This window comes from Haliotis cracherodii, unplaced genomic scaffold (assembly GCF_022045235.1).
Source record: "Haliotis cracherodii isolate W230 unplaced genomic scaffold, xgHalCrac1.p SCAF_22, whole genome shotgun sequence".
Classification (NCBI taxonomy): Eukaryota; Metazoa; Mollusca; class Gastropoda; order Lepetellida; family Haliotidae; genus Haliotis; species Haliotis cracherodii.
The window spans coordinates 9,120,470-9,134,087 of NW_027266278.1; the positions used below are offsets into that span (position 1 = coordinate 9,120,470).

General features: G+C 42.0%; 1 protein-coding gene across 14 annotated transcripts in view; it reads right to left on the reverse strand.

Moving 5' to 3' along the window:
• Positions 1-784: 784 nt before the first annotated feature.
• LOC139471376 (rap1 GTPase-activating protein 1-like) overlaps positions 785-13,618 on the reverse strand; it is a 326,858-nt gene continuing 314,024 nt past the window's right edge. For 11 of the 14 annotated variants that reach the window (XM_071253710.1, XM_071253707.1, XM_071253712.1 and 8 more), the window contains 7 exons: positions 13,280-13,537; positions 12,442-12,521; positions 11,529-11,633; positions 8,411-8,543; positions 5,871-5,973; positions 4,239-4,327; positions 785-1,918 (listed from right to left, as the gene is read on the reverse strand). In XM_071253710.1, coding sequence (XP_071109811.1) covers positions 1,787-1,918; positions 4,239-4,327; positions 5,871-5,973; positions 8,411-8,543; positions 11,529-11,633; positions 12,442-12,521; positions 13,280-13,537 — 900 coding nt within the window. In that variant the 3' untranslated portion in view covers positions 785-1,786. The remainder of the gene's footprint in view (positions 1,919-4,238; positions 4,328-5,870; positions 5,974-8,410; positions 8,544-11,528; positions 11,634-12,441; positions 12,522-13,279; positions 13,538-13,618) is intronic. The other 3 variants (XM_071253709.1, XM_071253711.1, XR_011653833.1) reach the window with 3 other exon arrangements.

Genomic DNA, 13,618 nt, shown 5'->3' on the forward strand with positions numbered 1-13,618 from the left:
TGTCTCCTCATCAAGTCTGAAGATCAACATTAATTACCTGGTATGACCTTGGCCATTACAAATATGCAAATGAAGTCAGGTCAAAGAACTCTGGCAATACTATCCATCACCGTTATTTGTGATATGTTGTCAACTATATACACACATGGCGCGTTTCTGTATCAGTTTCGACCAGATTCACACACTTTTCCAGCAATCAGCTTTGTCAACATTGATATTTCATCTCCTTTTTATCTACAGCTGTATCAAACAGAAACATCACACTAGAGTTCTGTTGATAAGTAAGTTTTGCAGTAATGTGTCTGTTTCTTTTAATACTGAATAAGCCAGTAATAATACTGTCTCTGGACCAAACTCATTGATGGAAACACAATGCAGCAAAGCATTTGTCAGTGACACCTTTTCCAGTTGTCTGAATTGTATATATAATGATTTCTGTACCTCGTTCCATGGTCAGAAATGACTGCTCAGAAATCTGATCAGGAAGGACTCCATTATGTCCAGAACAAATTCGGAATTACCAGTAAAGTCACCAAAGACCATCTTTCCAGACATGGCACCTTCCATGGCAAGACAAGCACTTTCATGGTCTTATCCAATCAGATATTTCTACCGATGCCAAATGTATATTTGATTTTCTTTGTCCTGAATGTGACCATTACTGTTCCATGCGCCTGAATAGTTTTGATGAAGTTATCACGAGTGTCAGATGACCAAGAAGCAGGAAGATTCTGAACATGATTAAAGACCCTCTCCAGAATGCTGATCTATCTTCTTCCTCTTATTCCTCCACTGTCCAGAAGCGATCTTCTCCCGCACAGCACAAGTGATAGTTCTTGCACTGTAATCACTCTGAACACTATGTCCACAGAAAATCCTGCTATTAGTGTGTCCGACAACCCAGAATTGCAAATCAGATTTTACCATCCAATCCAACACTTTACTGAAGACAGTTCAGAAACACAGAAATGAGTGATCTCCCTTGTACCATGTCAGGATTACGGAGTTCCACTTGTCCTTTTATTTTCACAGTCGTGTCTTTGTTTTGTCCTGCTTAAGGTCATAGGTGACACATTTATTTCATCTTTCAGACACGCTTCAATCCTGGGTCAAGGTCAGCATTCCATCAAGGTCAAAAATCGGAAACCGTTTAAGAAACAGTACACTTTCAGGCTCAAGCATTGTACCAAAGTGCCACATATGTCCTTTAATGCTATGTCAAGGTCAGCATTCCATGAAGATATCAGAAAGCTCAAATCTACACTATTCGATAGCTTGCCAGTGTTTTTGAAGACGATGTATTCACAAGGATCAACTTCCCCACATGATACTGATAATATTCCTTTTCCCAGTGCTTGTCTTATATATACATGTATATACACAACGGATTATTTTTCATGCTCTGAAATACAAACGTAAGCCTTGTAAGATCCAGCCTAAATACAGACATAACAATCGTGTAGCCATTCAACAACTTATGACTAAGCTGGAGAACAGTTATTTAAAATTATTATGAAGGTTGTCATAAAAACAAGAAAAAAGGTGAAGGTCATCAAAAGGTGAAGGTCATTTATCTTGAGCTTGGAACCTTAGCACTGACATCAGAATAACCCTTGGTCGGGTATTACTGGTCACATTATGAAGGTGAAGGTCGTATGAGCTGAATTGTAGATATGGCACTTGATGACAAAATATTGAGTCTTTGGTCCAGAGAAGCACATCTCCTTGACATTCCAACAAGGCCATATGGAGGTCTGAATGGCATTGATTATGAAGGTGAAGATCATTATACTGTAGCCTCTGGACTAATCTCGATGACGGGAAACTTGCGTCTCTGCAACTCACGCGTGACTTGAGCAAGATCGGTCACCAACTTCAGTTCTTGATCCTTAAGCTTTTTGATCTCCCGCTGACTTGTCTGCAAAAAGGAGAGAGATTGGTCGTCTCAATAACAGTACACAATGTCAGTTCAAGGTCATTCAGTAATACATATCAGTAACAAGGTCAGTTAAAGGTCATAAGGTAATACATATCTGTAACAAGGTCAGCTTAAGGTCATACAATAATACATATCAGTAAACAATGTCAGTTCAAGGTCATTCAGTAATACATATCAGTAAACAAGGTCAGTTAAAGGTCATAAGGTAATACATATCTGTAACAAGGTCAGCTTAAGGTCATACAATAATACATATCAGTAAACAATGTCAGTTCAAGGTCATTCAGTAATACATATCAGTAAACAAGGTCAGTTAAAGGTCATAAGGTAATACATATCTGTAACAAGGTCAGCTTAAGGTCATACAATAATACATATCAGTAAACAATGTCAGTTCAAGGTCATATGATAATACATATCAGTAAACAATGTCAGTTCAAGGACATGCATATCAGTAAACAAGGTCAGTTCAAGGTCATATGATAATACATATCAGTAAACAATGTCAGTTCAAGGTCATATGGTAACGGTAATACAATGATGTTGTACATCTCAGCCATTCCCTTTTATCGTTTGTAAGAAAATGTTCACTTGCCAATCATAAAATGTTAATGCGCTAAAGCCAACTTGTTATTATAAGGACATCACATTTCTGGGGACGGCATTATACGCTCAGTTATGTCAGACAATATTGATCCAAGACCCTACTGTTCTGAGCTTTAAGCAAAGCATGAACACGATGGTTGTAAACGAGAAGATGAGTATGAAGCAGATGCTATATTTCCCCAGGAATTAAGTTCAAACAACAATAAAACACTCCTAAGTCATGATACCAATTTTGAGTGAGTATGGTCTGGGACATATTTATTCTGTACTGTTCCTGCCATCACCAACGATGGTTCACACATTGTTACCACGTGGGGCATCCGACCCTGGACTAGCAAACACTGAGAGCTACCCTACTGCTGTAGTCAATATCTACAACATTTCATCTGGCTGTCGATAGCTACAACATTTTGACTGACAGTTGATATCTAAAACTTTTATATGACAGTCAGTACCTACAACAAGTTGCATCAGTACCTACAACAAGTTGTATGACAGTCAGTACCTACAACAAGTTGTATGACAGTCAGTATCTACAACGTTTTGTATGACAGTCAATACCTACAACAAGTTGCATCAATACCTACAACCAGTTGTATGACAGTCAGTACCTACAACAAGTTGTATGACAGTACTTACAAGTTGTATGACAGTACTTACAAGTTGTATGACAGTCAGTACCTACAACAAGTTGTATGACAGTCAGTACCTACAACAAGTTGTATGACAGTCAGTACCTACAACAAGTTGTATGACAGTCAATACCTATAACAAGTTGTATGACAGTCAGTACCTACAACAAGTTGTATGACAGTCAGTACCTACAACAAGCTGTATGACAGTCAGTACCTACAACAAGTTGTATGACAGTCAATACCTACAACAAGTTGTATGACAGTCAGTACCTACAACAAGTTGTATGACAGTCAGCACCTACAACAAGTTGTATGACAGTCAGTATCTATAACAAGTTGTATGACAGTCAGTACCTACAACAAGTTGTATGACAGTCAGTACCTAAAACAAGTTGTATGACAGTCAGTACCTACAACAAGTTGTATGACAGTCAGTACCTACAACAAGTTGTATGACAGTCAATACCTACAGCAAGTTGTATGACAGTCAGTACCTACAACAAGTTGTATGACAGTCAGTACCTACAACAAGTTGTATGACAGTCAGTACCTACAACAAGTTGTATGACAGTCAATACCTACAGCAAGTTGTATGACAGTCAGTACCTACAACAAGTTGTATGACAGTCAGTACCTACAACAAGTTGTATGACAGTCAGTACCTACAACACGTTGCATGATAGTCAGTACCTACAACAAGTTGTATGACAGTCAGTACCTACAACAAGTTGTATGACAGTCAGTACCTACATCAAGTGGTATGACAGTTAATACCTACAACAAGTTGTATGACAGTCAGTACCTACAACAAGTTGTATGACAGTCAGTACCTACAACAAGTTGTATGACAGTCAGTACCTACAACAAGTTGTATGACAGTCAGTATCTATAACAAGTTGTATGACAGTCAGTACCTACAACACGTTGCATGATAGTCAGTACCTACAACACGTTGCATGATAGTCAGTACCTACAACAAGTTGTATGACAGTCAGTACCTACAACAAGTTGTATGACAGTCAGTACCTATAACAAGTTGTATGACAGTCAGTACCTACCACATTTTGTCTGAGCAGTTCTATCTTCTCACAGCGTAGTTTATGTACCTCTGCTTTCAACAGGTCGGCTTGCCGGGAAACAGCATCACCTGGTGGACAAATAACGAACCAGTCAGCTCAAGTAACCATATATAGGCCTAAATGTTCCTACATCATTTTCTACCAGGATGTTCCCTACCATTTTAAATCTGTGGGACAATTGACAAAAATAACCATTTCATGACTCATTGAAAACAGATAAAATAAGATGGTGGCACAATTCTAAACAAGTTCCATTTCCATCCTAGACACTATATTATATCATATACCCTGTTCCATAGCACTACAACTATCATTTCTCTTAGGCTGTAACTTAGTCTTACGACAGTTGTAGTGCTAAGGTGCTCGTAACTCCCATACTTTAACATAGACTTACGACAGTTGTAGTGCTAAGGTGCTCGTAACTCCCATACTTTAACATAGACTTACGACATTTGTAGTGCTAAGGTGCTCGTAACTCCCATACTTTAACATAGACTTACGACAGCTGTAGTGCTAAGGTGCTTGTAACTCCCATACTTTAACATAGACTTACGACAGTTGTAGTGTTAAGGCGCTCATAACTCCCATACTTTAACATAGACTTACGACAGTTGTAGTGCTAAGGTGCTCGTAACTCCAATACTTTAACATAGACTTACGACAGTTGTAGTGTTAAGGTGCTCGTAACTCCCATACTTTAACATAGACTTAGGACACTTGTAGTGTTAAGGTGCTCGTAACTCCCATACTTTAACATAGACTTAGGACAGTTGTAGTGTTAAGGTGCTCGTAACTCCCATACTTTAACATAGACTTACGACAGCTGTAGTGTTAAGGTGCTCGTAACTCCCATACTTTAACATAGACTTAGGACAGTTGTAGTGTTAAGGTGCTCGTAACTCCCATACTTTAACATAGACTTACAACAGTCGTAGCGTTACAATAGCTTAGTGACATGGAGCACAGGGCCCCGTTCCACAAAAGCCATTGTACAGCTAAGGTGCTCGTAACTCCTATACTCTAACATAGACTTATAACAGTCGTAGCGTTATGATAGCCCAGGCCCTTACACATATCCGTTTGTTTATAGACCTTGGACGTATTAGAGGGCCAGAATGTGCACCTTTCAGAACTCATAACTGAAAGGACATCATGTCTTTGACCTAGCCATTATTAAAGTTACGACTCTCATTTCATTTCATATTATACACGACAGATATATTTTCTACAATTTAATCGCCCATAATTAAGGGTGCATATAATACACGAGTGTGTATTATACACAAATAAATAAGTCTTGTGCACATTGATCAATTGGAAGGGGTGCTAATTGGGATTGTTCACTAGCCAATATATGAGCAAATATCACCGTGGGTGCTTATTAGAGCGGGACGCTTATTACGTTAACTACGGTATGCTATAAAACATATAAAAACTTTTTTTATATGTAATCAAAAAGTGAAGCGTCAGTGCTAAAAAAATGACAATTGTTCAACACAAATAGTGGGCACACAAAGGTCACTCAAAACTAGGTGAACAAAGAATCCACTTGTTTGGAGACATCACTAACACAATGAAGATAAAAAGCACAGAGAAATGCCAAAGCCTCACTTTCACCATCCAGTGAAAACACACAGCCACCATCTTCACTGAAGCTATTGGAGAGGGATGCACGGATATTGTTGCTGGGGGTACCGGCTGACGACATACTCTCCTGAAACAGAGGAGAGGAAACACTACTAGCAAGGCAGCGTGGGATAGCACGACACAGGGTGCGCCACATAGTGTGGGAAGTTGGGAAAAAGGGAGAGGTCAGCTTGTTGTGAGAGAAAAGCAGGACTTCAGACCAAGGGTGTCGCTGACTACCGAGGATCATAATTGGGTGAATCTGGGTCGGATATGAAGTGGATCCTGGCATGGTAAAGGTAAACAACTCTGTTCACTGAATTGTGGAACTACCTCCAGATCACTGTGCCCCTAAATCTAGAAATGAATGGACTAATAGAAGATACAGCTCCATGGGACCATGCCAATAAATGATCAGTGGTTACCATGGTTACATGATGGCGGCCGTAGCAGGAGACTTAGGGGACCAGTTTTTGTTTCCATTTTGAGAAGTAGGGGAATGGAGAATGAGAACTGATATATAATTATACAGTCAGCAATGTTCCTTCTTTATCATGGCTGTCAGATCTGCCAAGCAAACTAGTGACTGAAGTCATGAGCAATGATCACAGGACTGGAACATGATCACACCCTTCAATCCTCGTTGCTGTGCAGAGTTGTGTCCCTTGGGAACGCCAGAAACCTATGATTTTGGGTTCAAATCCCAGTTCACCTCGATTATGTTTCTAGGTTTGTTAGCACCATACCCATGCTCATGGGTTTCACCGAAGAGGTAAATGTCTGAGACCTGCATCACTTTGGGCTTTCCTCCCACATTAAGCTGACACACCGTTATATAACTGGAATACTGTTAAAAGCGGTGTTAAACCCAACTCACTCACTCCTCGTACATCTTCTCTAATGACAAGTGTGGGTTACTGGAGAGACGGTCAACGATTATGACATCGGGTTGACCAAACAGTTTCTCCACATCACAAAGGATGTGATATTCCAAAGAAGGCTGTGACTAAAGAGGGTTGCACATTGTGACTAAAATAGGTTCGGAATTGGGAGAGAGAATTACAATAAACAGGATCTACTAGTAAGATTCAAGACAACTCCTAGCATCCCAGTCAGCAGACAAAGAAAGGAAGAAAGGAAGGAAAGAAGGAAGGAAGGAAGAATGATCAGGGAGGATGGGACAAGGGGAGGCCAATGCAATCTGGCTGTGCTTTGTAGGGACTGGACTGACCAACTATTGTCGATCATTATCGTATAGAGTACTACAGAAATGTTCCCCAGACTGAAATCGCAATTCAGTAAAGCACCCTAGCCGACCACTGAATGGCACGAAAGGCAAAGTACACACAAAGGTTCATTTCTGTAGTACCCTACAACACCTTCAGCCCAGATATTGCTGGTTGCACTGAGTGTAGGTTCAGACACTGGGAGTGGATGACAGGGAGAGAGAGTGTGAGTTCACAGACAGACATAACATGTAGGTGTCCTTTAGAATTAGTAATGATTAAGTACACCATTCTTAATTATACAGTTTATCATATCTCCATTCTGTTTAGACAAACACCCGGGATTCATTCACCACCATAGTTTTTGGTCAGAAGGTGACGTCACCTTCTCATGTATTAGTAACTTCCCACAGAAAATCTCTTGCTCGTGAGAGCAATATGATTGGATGGCTATTTTTAGCACTGTGCTGAATCTGGCTCAAAACGAAGTAATGGTAGTGAACACTCTTGGGTATTAACAGAAGGGAGATATAATAAACTGCAAAACTGAGGATGATGTTACCAGTGTAACAGTTAACGAAACAATTTTCGAAAAATGACGTTGCCATGGTTACAGTTAATAAAACAATTTTCAGAAAGTGACTGATTTCATGATTTTTCTTCACATCAGGTCTTAGAGTGATTAAAGTCTTACATGAAAGTGTTTTTTAATAAAAGTATTTACAATACAGATTAAAACATATATTCAGTGTGACATGTAAACCCATGCTCTCATGCAGCTCAAGTATCCTCTTCTCTTGTGTTGACGTCTCTGCAGTGCAAGAGTGTGACAGAAAGAATAATAGCTTGACGAAGAAAAGGCCCCTTTAAGAAATCACCCCGAGCTGAAAGAACCAAGTGCCATTACAACAGCCGATCACCACACTGACAAAACAAAGGAAGACATTGTCACGTGGAAGGACGAGCCATTTCAGGACCTTATTTTCAGAAAGCATTATGTTTAATACTTGAACCAATAAAAAAAATTTTTAACCTATATCAATCTACCCAAAATCATAAATTTAAACTCTTGTTTATAATTTATAATGTATCTATAAAATCATAAGCAAGAGATCTGTCTACAGTCTTTAACACCAAACTTCATGGTACAGAATTATTTTCCCCAAATAGTTAATGTGTGACAAATGAAAGCTTTTTGTCAAGCTTTTTTAAAAATTAATATTGAAATTTCTGCTTCTGAGTAAAAGCCTGAAATGCTGTTCCCTCCAGTCAGTGCCCCCTAGTGGCTGTGACACGTACCATGCCTGTGTCGGAGTCCTCGTGGTCGTGGTTGTTGTGTGTTGGCGTGAAGTCGTCCATGCTGTTGAAGCTACTTTCAGAGTTGGAGGGAGACAACTGAACACTGTTGTGGTTGATTCTGAAGATAACCAAACTTAGAACTGACAAATAATCACATCATATCACATCACATCACATCACATCACATCACATCACATCACATCCGTCACCAGAGTCTTACAACTGATAATGAACATCACATCCGTCACCAGAGTCTTACAACTGATAATGAACATCACATCCGTCACCAGAGTCTTACAACTGATAATGAACATCACATCCGTCACCAGAGTCTTACAACTGATAATGAACATCACATCCGTCACCAGAGTCTTACAACTGATAATGAACATCTTGATGATCAAAGGGCAGATAAGTGATCCCAGCAATGGTCCACCATGCAGTTTTAACACATTGTCAACACAAGGGAATCAAACGACGGCCAGCGCAAGACAAGCGAACACAGCAACCACATGGCCAAATAGGGTGTTGGTGGGGAAAGGAAGGGAGCCATATGACATGTTATACCCACCTTGTTGCTGACAAGATGCAGGTGGGACTAGACTGGGGGAGCTATATGACATATTATACCCACCATGTTGCTGACGAGATGTGGCTGGGACTAGACCGGGGGGAGCTATATGACATGTTATACCCACCATGTTGCTGATGAGATGTGGCTGGGACTAGACTGGGGGGAGCTATATGACATGTTATACCCACCTTGTTGCTGACGAGATGTGGCTGGGACTAGACCGGGGGGAGCTATATGACATATTATACCCACCATGTTGCTGACGAGATGTGGCTGGGACTAGACCGGGGGGAGCTATATGACATGTTATACCCACCATGTTGCTGTTGAGATGTGGCTGGGACTAGACTGGGGGAGCTATATGACATATTATACCCACCTTGTTGCTGACGAGATGTGGCTGGGACTAGACCGGGGGGAGCTATATGACATGTTATACCCACCATGTTGCTGATGAGATGTGGCTGGGACTAGACTGGGGGGAGCTATATGACATGTTATACCCACCTTGTTGCTGACGAGATGCTGCTGGGACTAGACTGGGGGAGCTATATGACATGTTATACCCACCTTGTTGCTGACTAGATGCTGCTGGGACTAGACTGGGGGAGCTATATGACATGTTATACCCACCTTGTTGCTGAAGAGATGCTGCTGGGACTAGACTGGGGGGAGATATATGACATGTTATACCCACCTTGTTGCTGACGAGATGCTGCTGGGACTAGACTGGGGGGAGCTATATGACATGTTATACCCACCTTGTTGCTGACGAGATGCTGCTGGGACTAGACCGGGGGGAGCTATATGACATGTTATACCCACCATGTTGCTGACGAGATGCTGCTGGGACTAGACTGGGGGAGCTATATGACATGTTATACCCACCATGTTGCTGACGAGATGCTGCTGGGACTAGACTGGGGGGAGCTATATGACATGTTATACCCACCTTGTTGCTGACTAGATGCTGCTGGGACTAGACTGGGGGGAGCTATATGACATGTTATACCCACCTTGTTGCTGACGAGATGCTGCTGGGACTAGACTAGGGGAGCTATATGACATGTTATACCCACCATGTTGCTGATGAGATGTGGCTGGGACTAGACTGGGGGGAGCTATATGATATGTTATACCCACCATGTTGCTGACGAGATGCTGCTGGGACTAGACTGGGGGAGCTATATGACATGTTATACCCACGATGTTGCTGACTAGATGCTGCTGGGACTAGACTATGGGGGCTATATGACATGTTATACCCACCTTGTTGCTGACGAGATGCTGCTGGGACTAGACTAGGGGAGCTATATGACATGTTATACCCACCTTGTTGCTGACGAGATGCTGCTGGGACTAGACTATGGGGGCTATATGACATGTTATACCCACCTTGTTGCTGACGAGATGCTGCTGGGACTGGACTGGGGGGAGCTATATGACATGTTATACCCACCTTGTTGCTGACTAGATGCTGCTGGGACTAGACTGGGGGGAGCTATATGACATGTTATACCCACCTTGTTGCTGACGAGATGCTGCTGGGACTGGACTGGGGGGAGCTATATGACATGTTATACCCACCTTGTTGCTGACGAGATGTGGCTGGGACTAGACTGGGGGGAGCTATATGACATGTTATACCCACCATGTTGCTGATAAGATGTGGCTGGGACTAGACTAGGGGGAGCTATATGACATGTTATACCCTCCTTGTTGCTGACGAGATGTGGCTGGGACTAGACCGGGGGAAGCTATATGACATGTTATACCCACCTTGTTGCTGACCAGATGTGGCTGGGACTATACTGGGGCAGCTATATGACATGTTATACCCACCTTGTTGCTGACAAGATGCAGGTGGGACTAGTCTAGGAGGACTATATGACATGTTATACCCACCTTGTTGCTGACAAGATGCAGGTGGGACTAGGCTAGGAGAGCTATATGACATGTTATACCCACCTTGTTGCTGATGAGATGTGGCTGGGACTAGACTGGGGGGAGCTATATGACATGTTATACCCACCTTGTTGCTGACGAGATTCTGCTGGGACTAGACTGGGGGGAGCTATATGACATGTTATACCCACCTTGTTGCAGACGAGATGCTGCTGGGACTAGACTGGGGGGAGCTATATGACATGTTATACCCACCTTGTTGCTGACGAGATGCTGCTGGGACTAGACTGGGGGGAGCTATATGACATGTTATACCCACCTTGTTGCTGACGAGATGCTGCTGGGACTAGACTGGGGGGAGCTATATGACATGTTATACCCACCTTGTTGCTGACGAGATTCTGCTGGGACTAGACTGGGGGGAGCTATATGACATGTTATACCCACCTTGTTGCAGACGAGATGCTGCTGGGACTAGACTGGGGGGAGCTATATGACATGTTATACCCACCTTGTTGCTGACGAGATGCTGCTGGGACTAGACTGGGGGGAGCTATATGACATGTTATACCCACCTTGTTGCTGACGAGATGCTGCTGGGACTAGACTGGGGGGAGCTATATGACATGTTATACCCACCTTGTTGCTGACGAGATGCTGCTGGGACTAGACTGGGGGGAAGGAGGGGGGCTGCAGGTGATGTAGGAGGACATGCTGACAGACCCCTGACTGTCCTGACGAGACCTGGAATACATGCCACACATTAGTGTCAAGCATGGAGAAGCCAAGCAGTTTACTTTCAAACAAAGTATCACACACTCAGGCAAGGTAACAACCTTCAAGCATGATAACAACTTTCAAGAAAGGTAACAATTTTTAAGCATGGAAACAATTTTCAAGCATAGTAACACACTTTCAAGCATAGTAACAATATTTAAGCAAGGTAACAAGTCTCAAACATGGTAACAACGTATAAGCATTGTAACAACTTTCAAGCAAGGGAACAACTCTTAAGCATGACAACACACTTTTTAAAGCATGGTAACAATATTTAAGCATGGTAACAACTTACAAGCATGGTAACAATATTTAAGCAAGGTAACAACTTTCAAGCAAGGTTACAACTTTCAAGCACAGTAACACACTTTCAAGCATTGTAACAACCTTCAAGAAAGGGAACAACTTTCAAGCATGGTAACAACTTTCAAGAATAGAAACACACTTTCAAGCAAGGTAACAATGTTTTAGCATGGTAACAAGTTTTAAACATGGAAACAACTTTCAATGGTGTCCTGTGGGTCAAGCTCATCAGAGTATGGTTTTCCCACGCTTTTAGCAATATTCCAGCTGTATCATGGTTGAGGACACCACAAACGGCTTCACACATTCTACCCATTGGAGAATCAACAGTGGGCCAACTTTTTACGGCTAGGTCAATCAGCAATTAACCCATTTCTTTTCCTTTTTCAGGTACATGAGATTAATCTATGACGCAAGTAACTGACGTGTGACTCAAATTCTGCAGACACTGGAATCACATGCTGGAACCTACCCCTTGTCTTTGGATTTCTTCTCGAGACTACTGGAGAACTGCCGGACTAGACTACGAGGGGTAGAGGGAGACTTCTTCACCTGGAGGTACAAAAATATTCAGGGTATAGAATAACAAAATGCTGAATTACGTTTTACTACTTTTATAATCGAATTCTTCACTGTATTGAACCAGTGTGCAAGGAAATATTATGTTATCACTAAAAAATATGTTGGAAAAGAGTGTTACAGCATACACAACAAAGTGTAAGTTAAGTTTGATGTTATTTGAACAGAATTCCACAGTGGTCACAGTTTCAGATTCAAACCCATAACTATTTGATCTGGCAGGACTAAGGGACACAACTCTGCACAGAGAATTGGGCCTTAGACCACTGGGCTATCTGGGCACTGGTTTCCTAAGATGGTGCCGATCTATAGTGCTAGCCCACTGAGATACCATACCGCAATTTAACATGAATACCCCACTCAGACACAGTATACTGACTCCGAGGCGACCAGTCCTTGTTTTAGCCCCTTAATGCCGTGTGCCAGACAGGGTAACAACAAATACCATCTTTTAACGTCTTTTGGTATGACGTGGCCGGGGATTGAACCCTGGACCTTCTGCACTCTGGGAGGACGCTCTACCACTAGACCACGGAGGCAATACCCAAACTAAGTGTCCATGGCTGGCAAATTGGGAAAATATAATGATATTTTTTTATAAAATCTGATTAATCGGGAAAATTGTCATTCACTTACGGAATATTTATTGACATTGAATGCAGATTTGGGGACAAATATCAGATTCTGAGCAGGTCTAGATCAGTTCCTGAAATGATTCTTTTGTTTCTTACCGGTGATGGTGAATTTTTCTCATCTTCCCCGACTGTGGGAAGCGACGTAGGAATGCCATTGCTTTTGCGACTGCCGACCGGTATATTCGATTCAAAGGACTGGCTTCGTCCCTTCCCACTGAATGCTCGTTTGACTGAGTCAAACAGACGACTTCCTTCCTGTTTGGATCCAGGAAGGAGAGAGAACCCGAATAATTCAATATTCTTCTTGTGAAGGTCCTGCTGCAAAGAGTCCAGAAGAGACGTTCGTGTCCTCTCCTGAAAATACAAACATTTCAATCAAAGCAAGCTGATTTACTTTTCTTGTGAGTTACGTATGCCACAGTCAGCTACATCCCA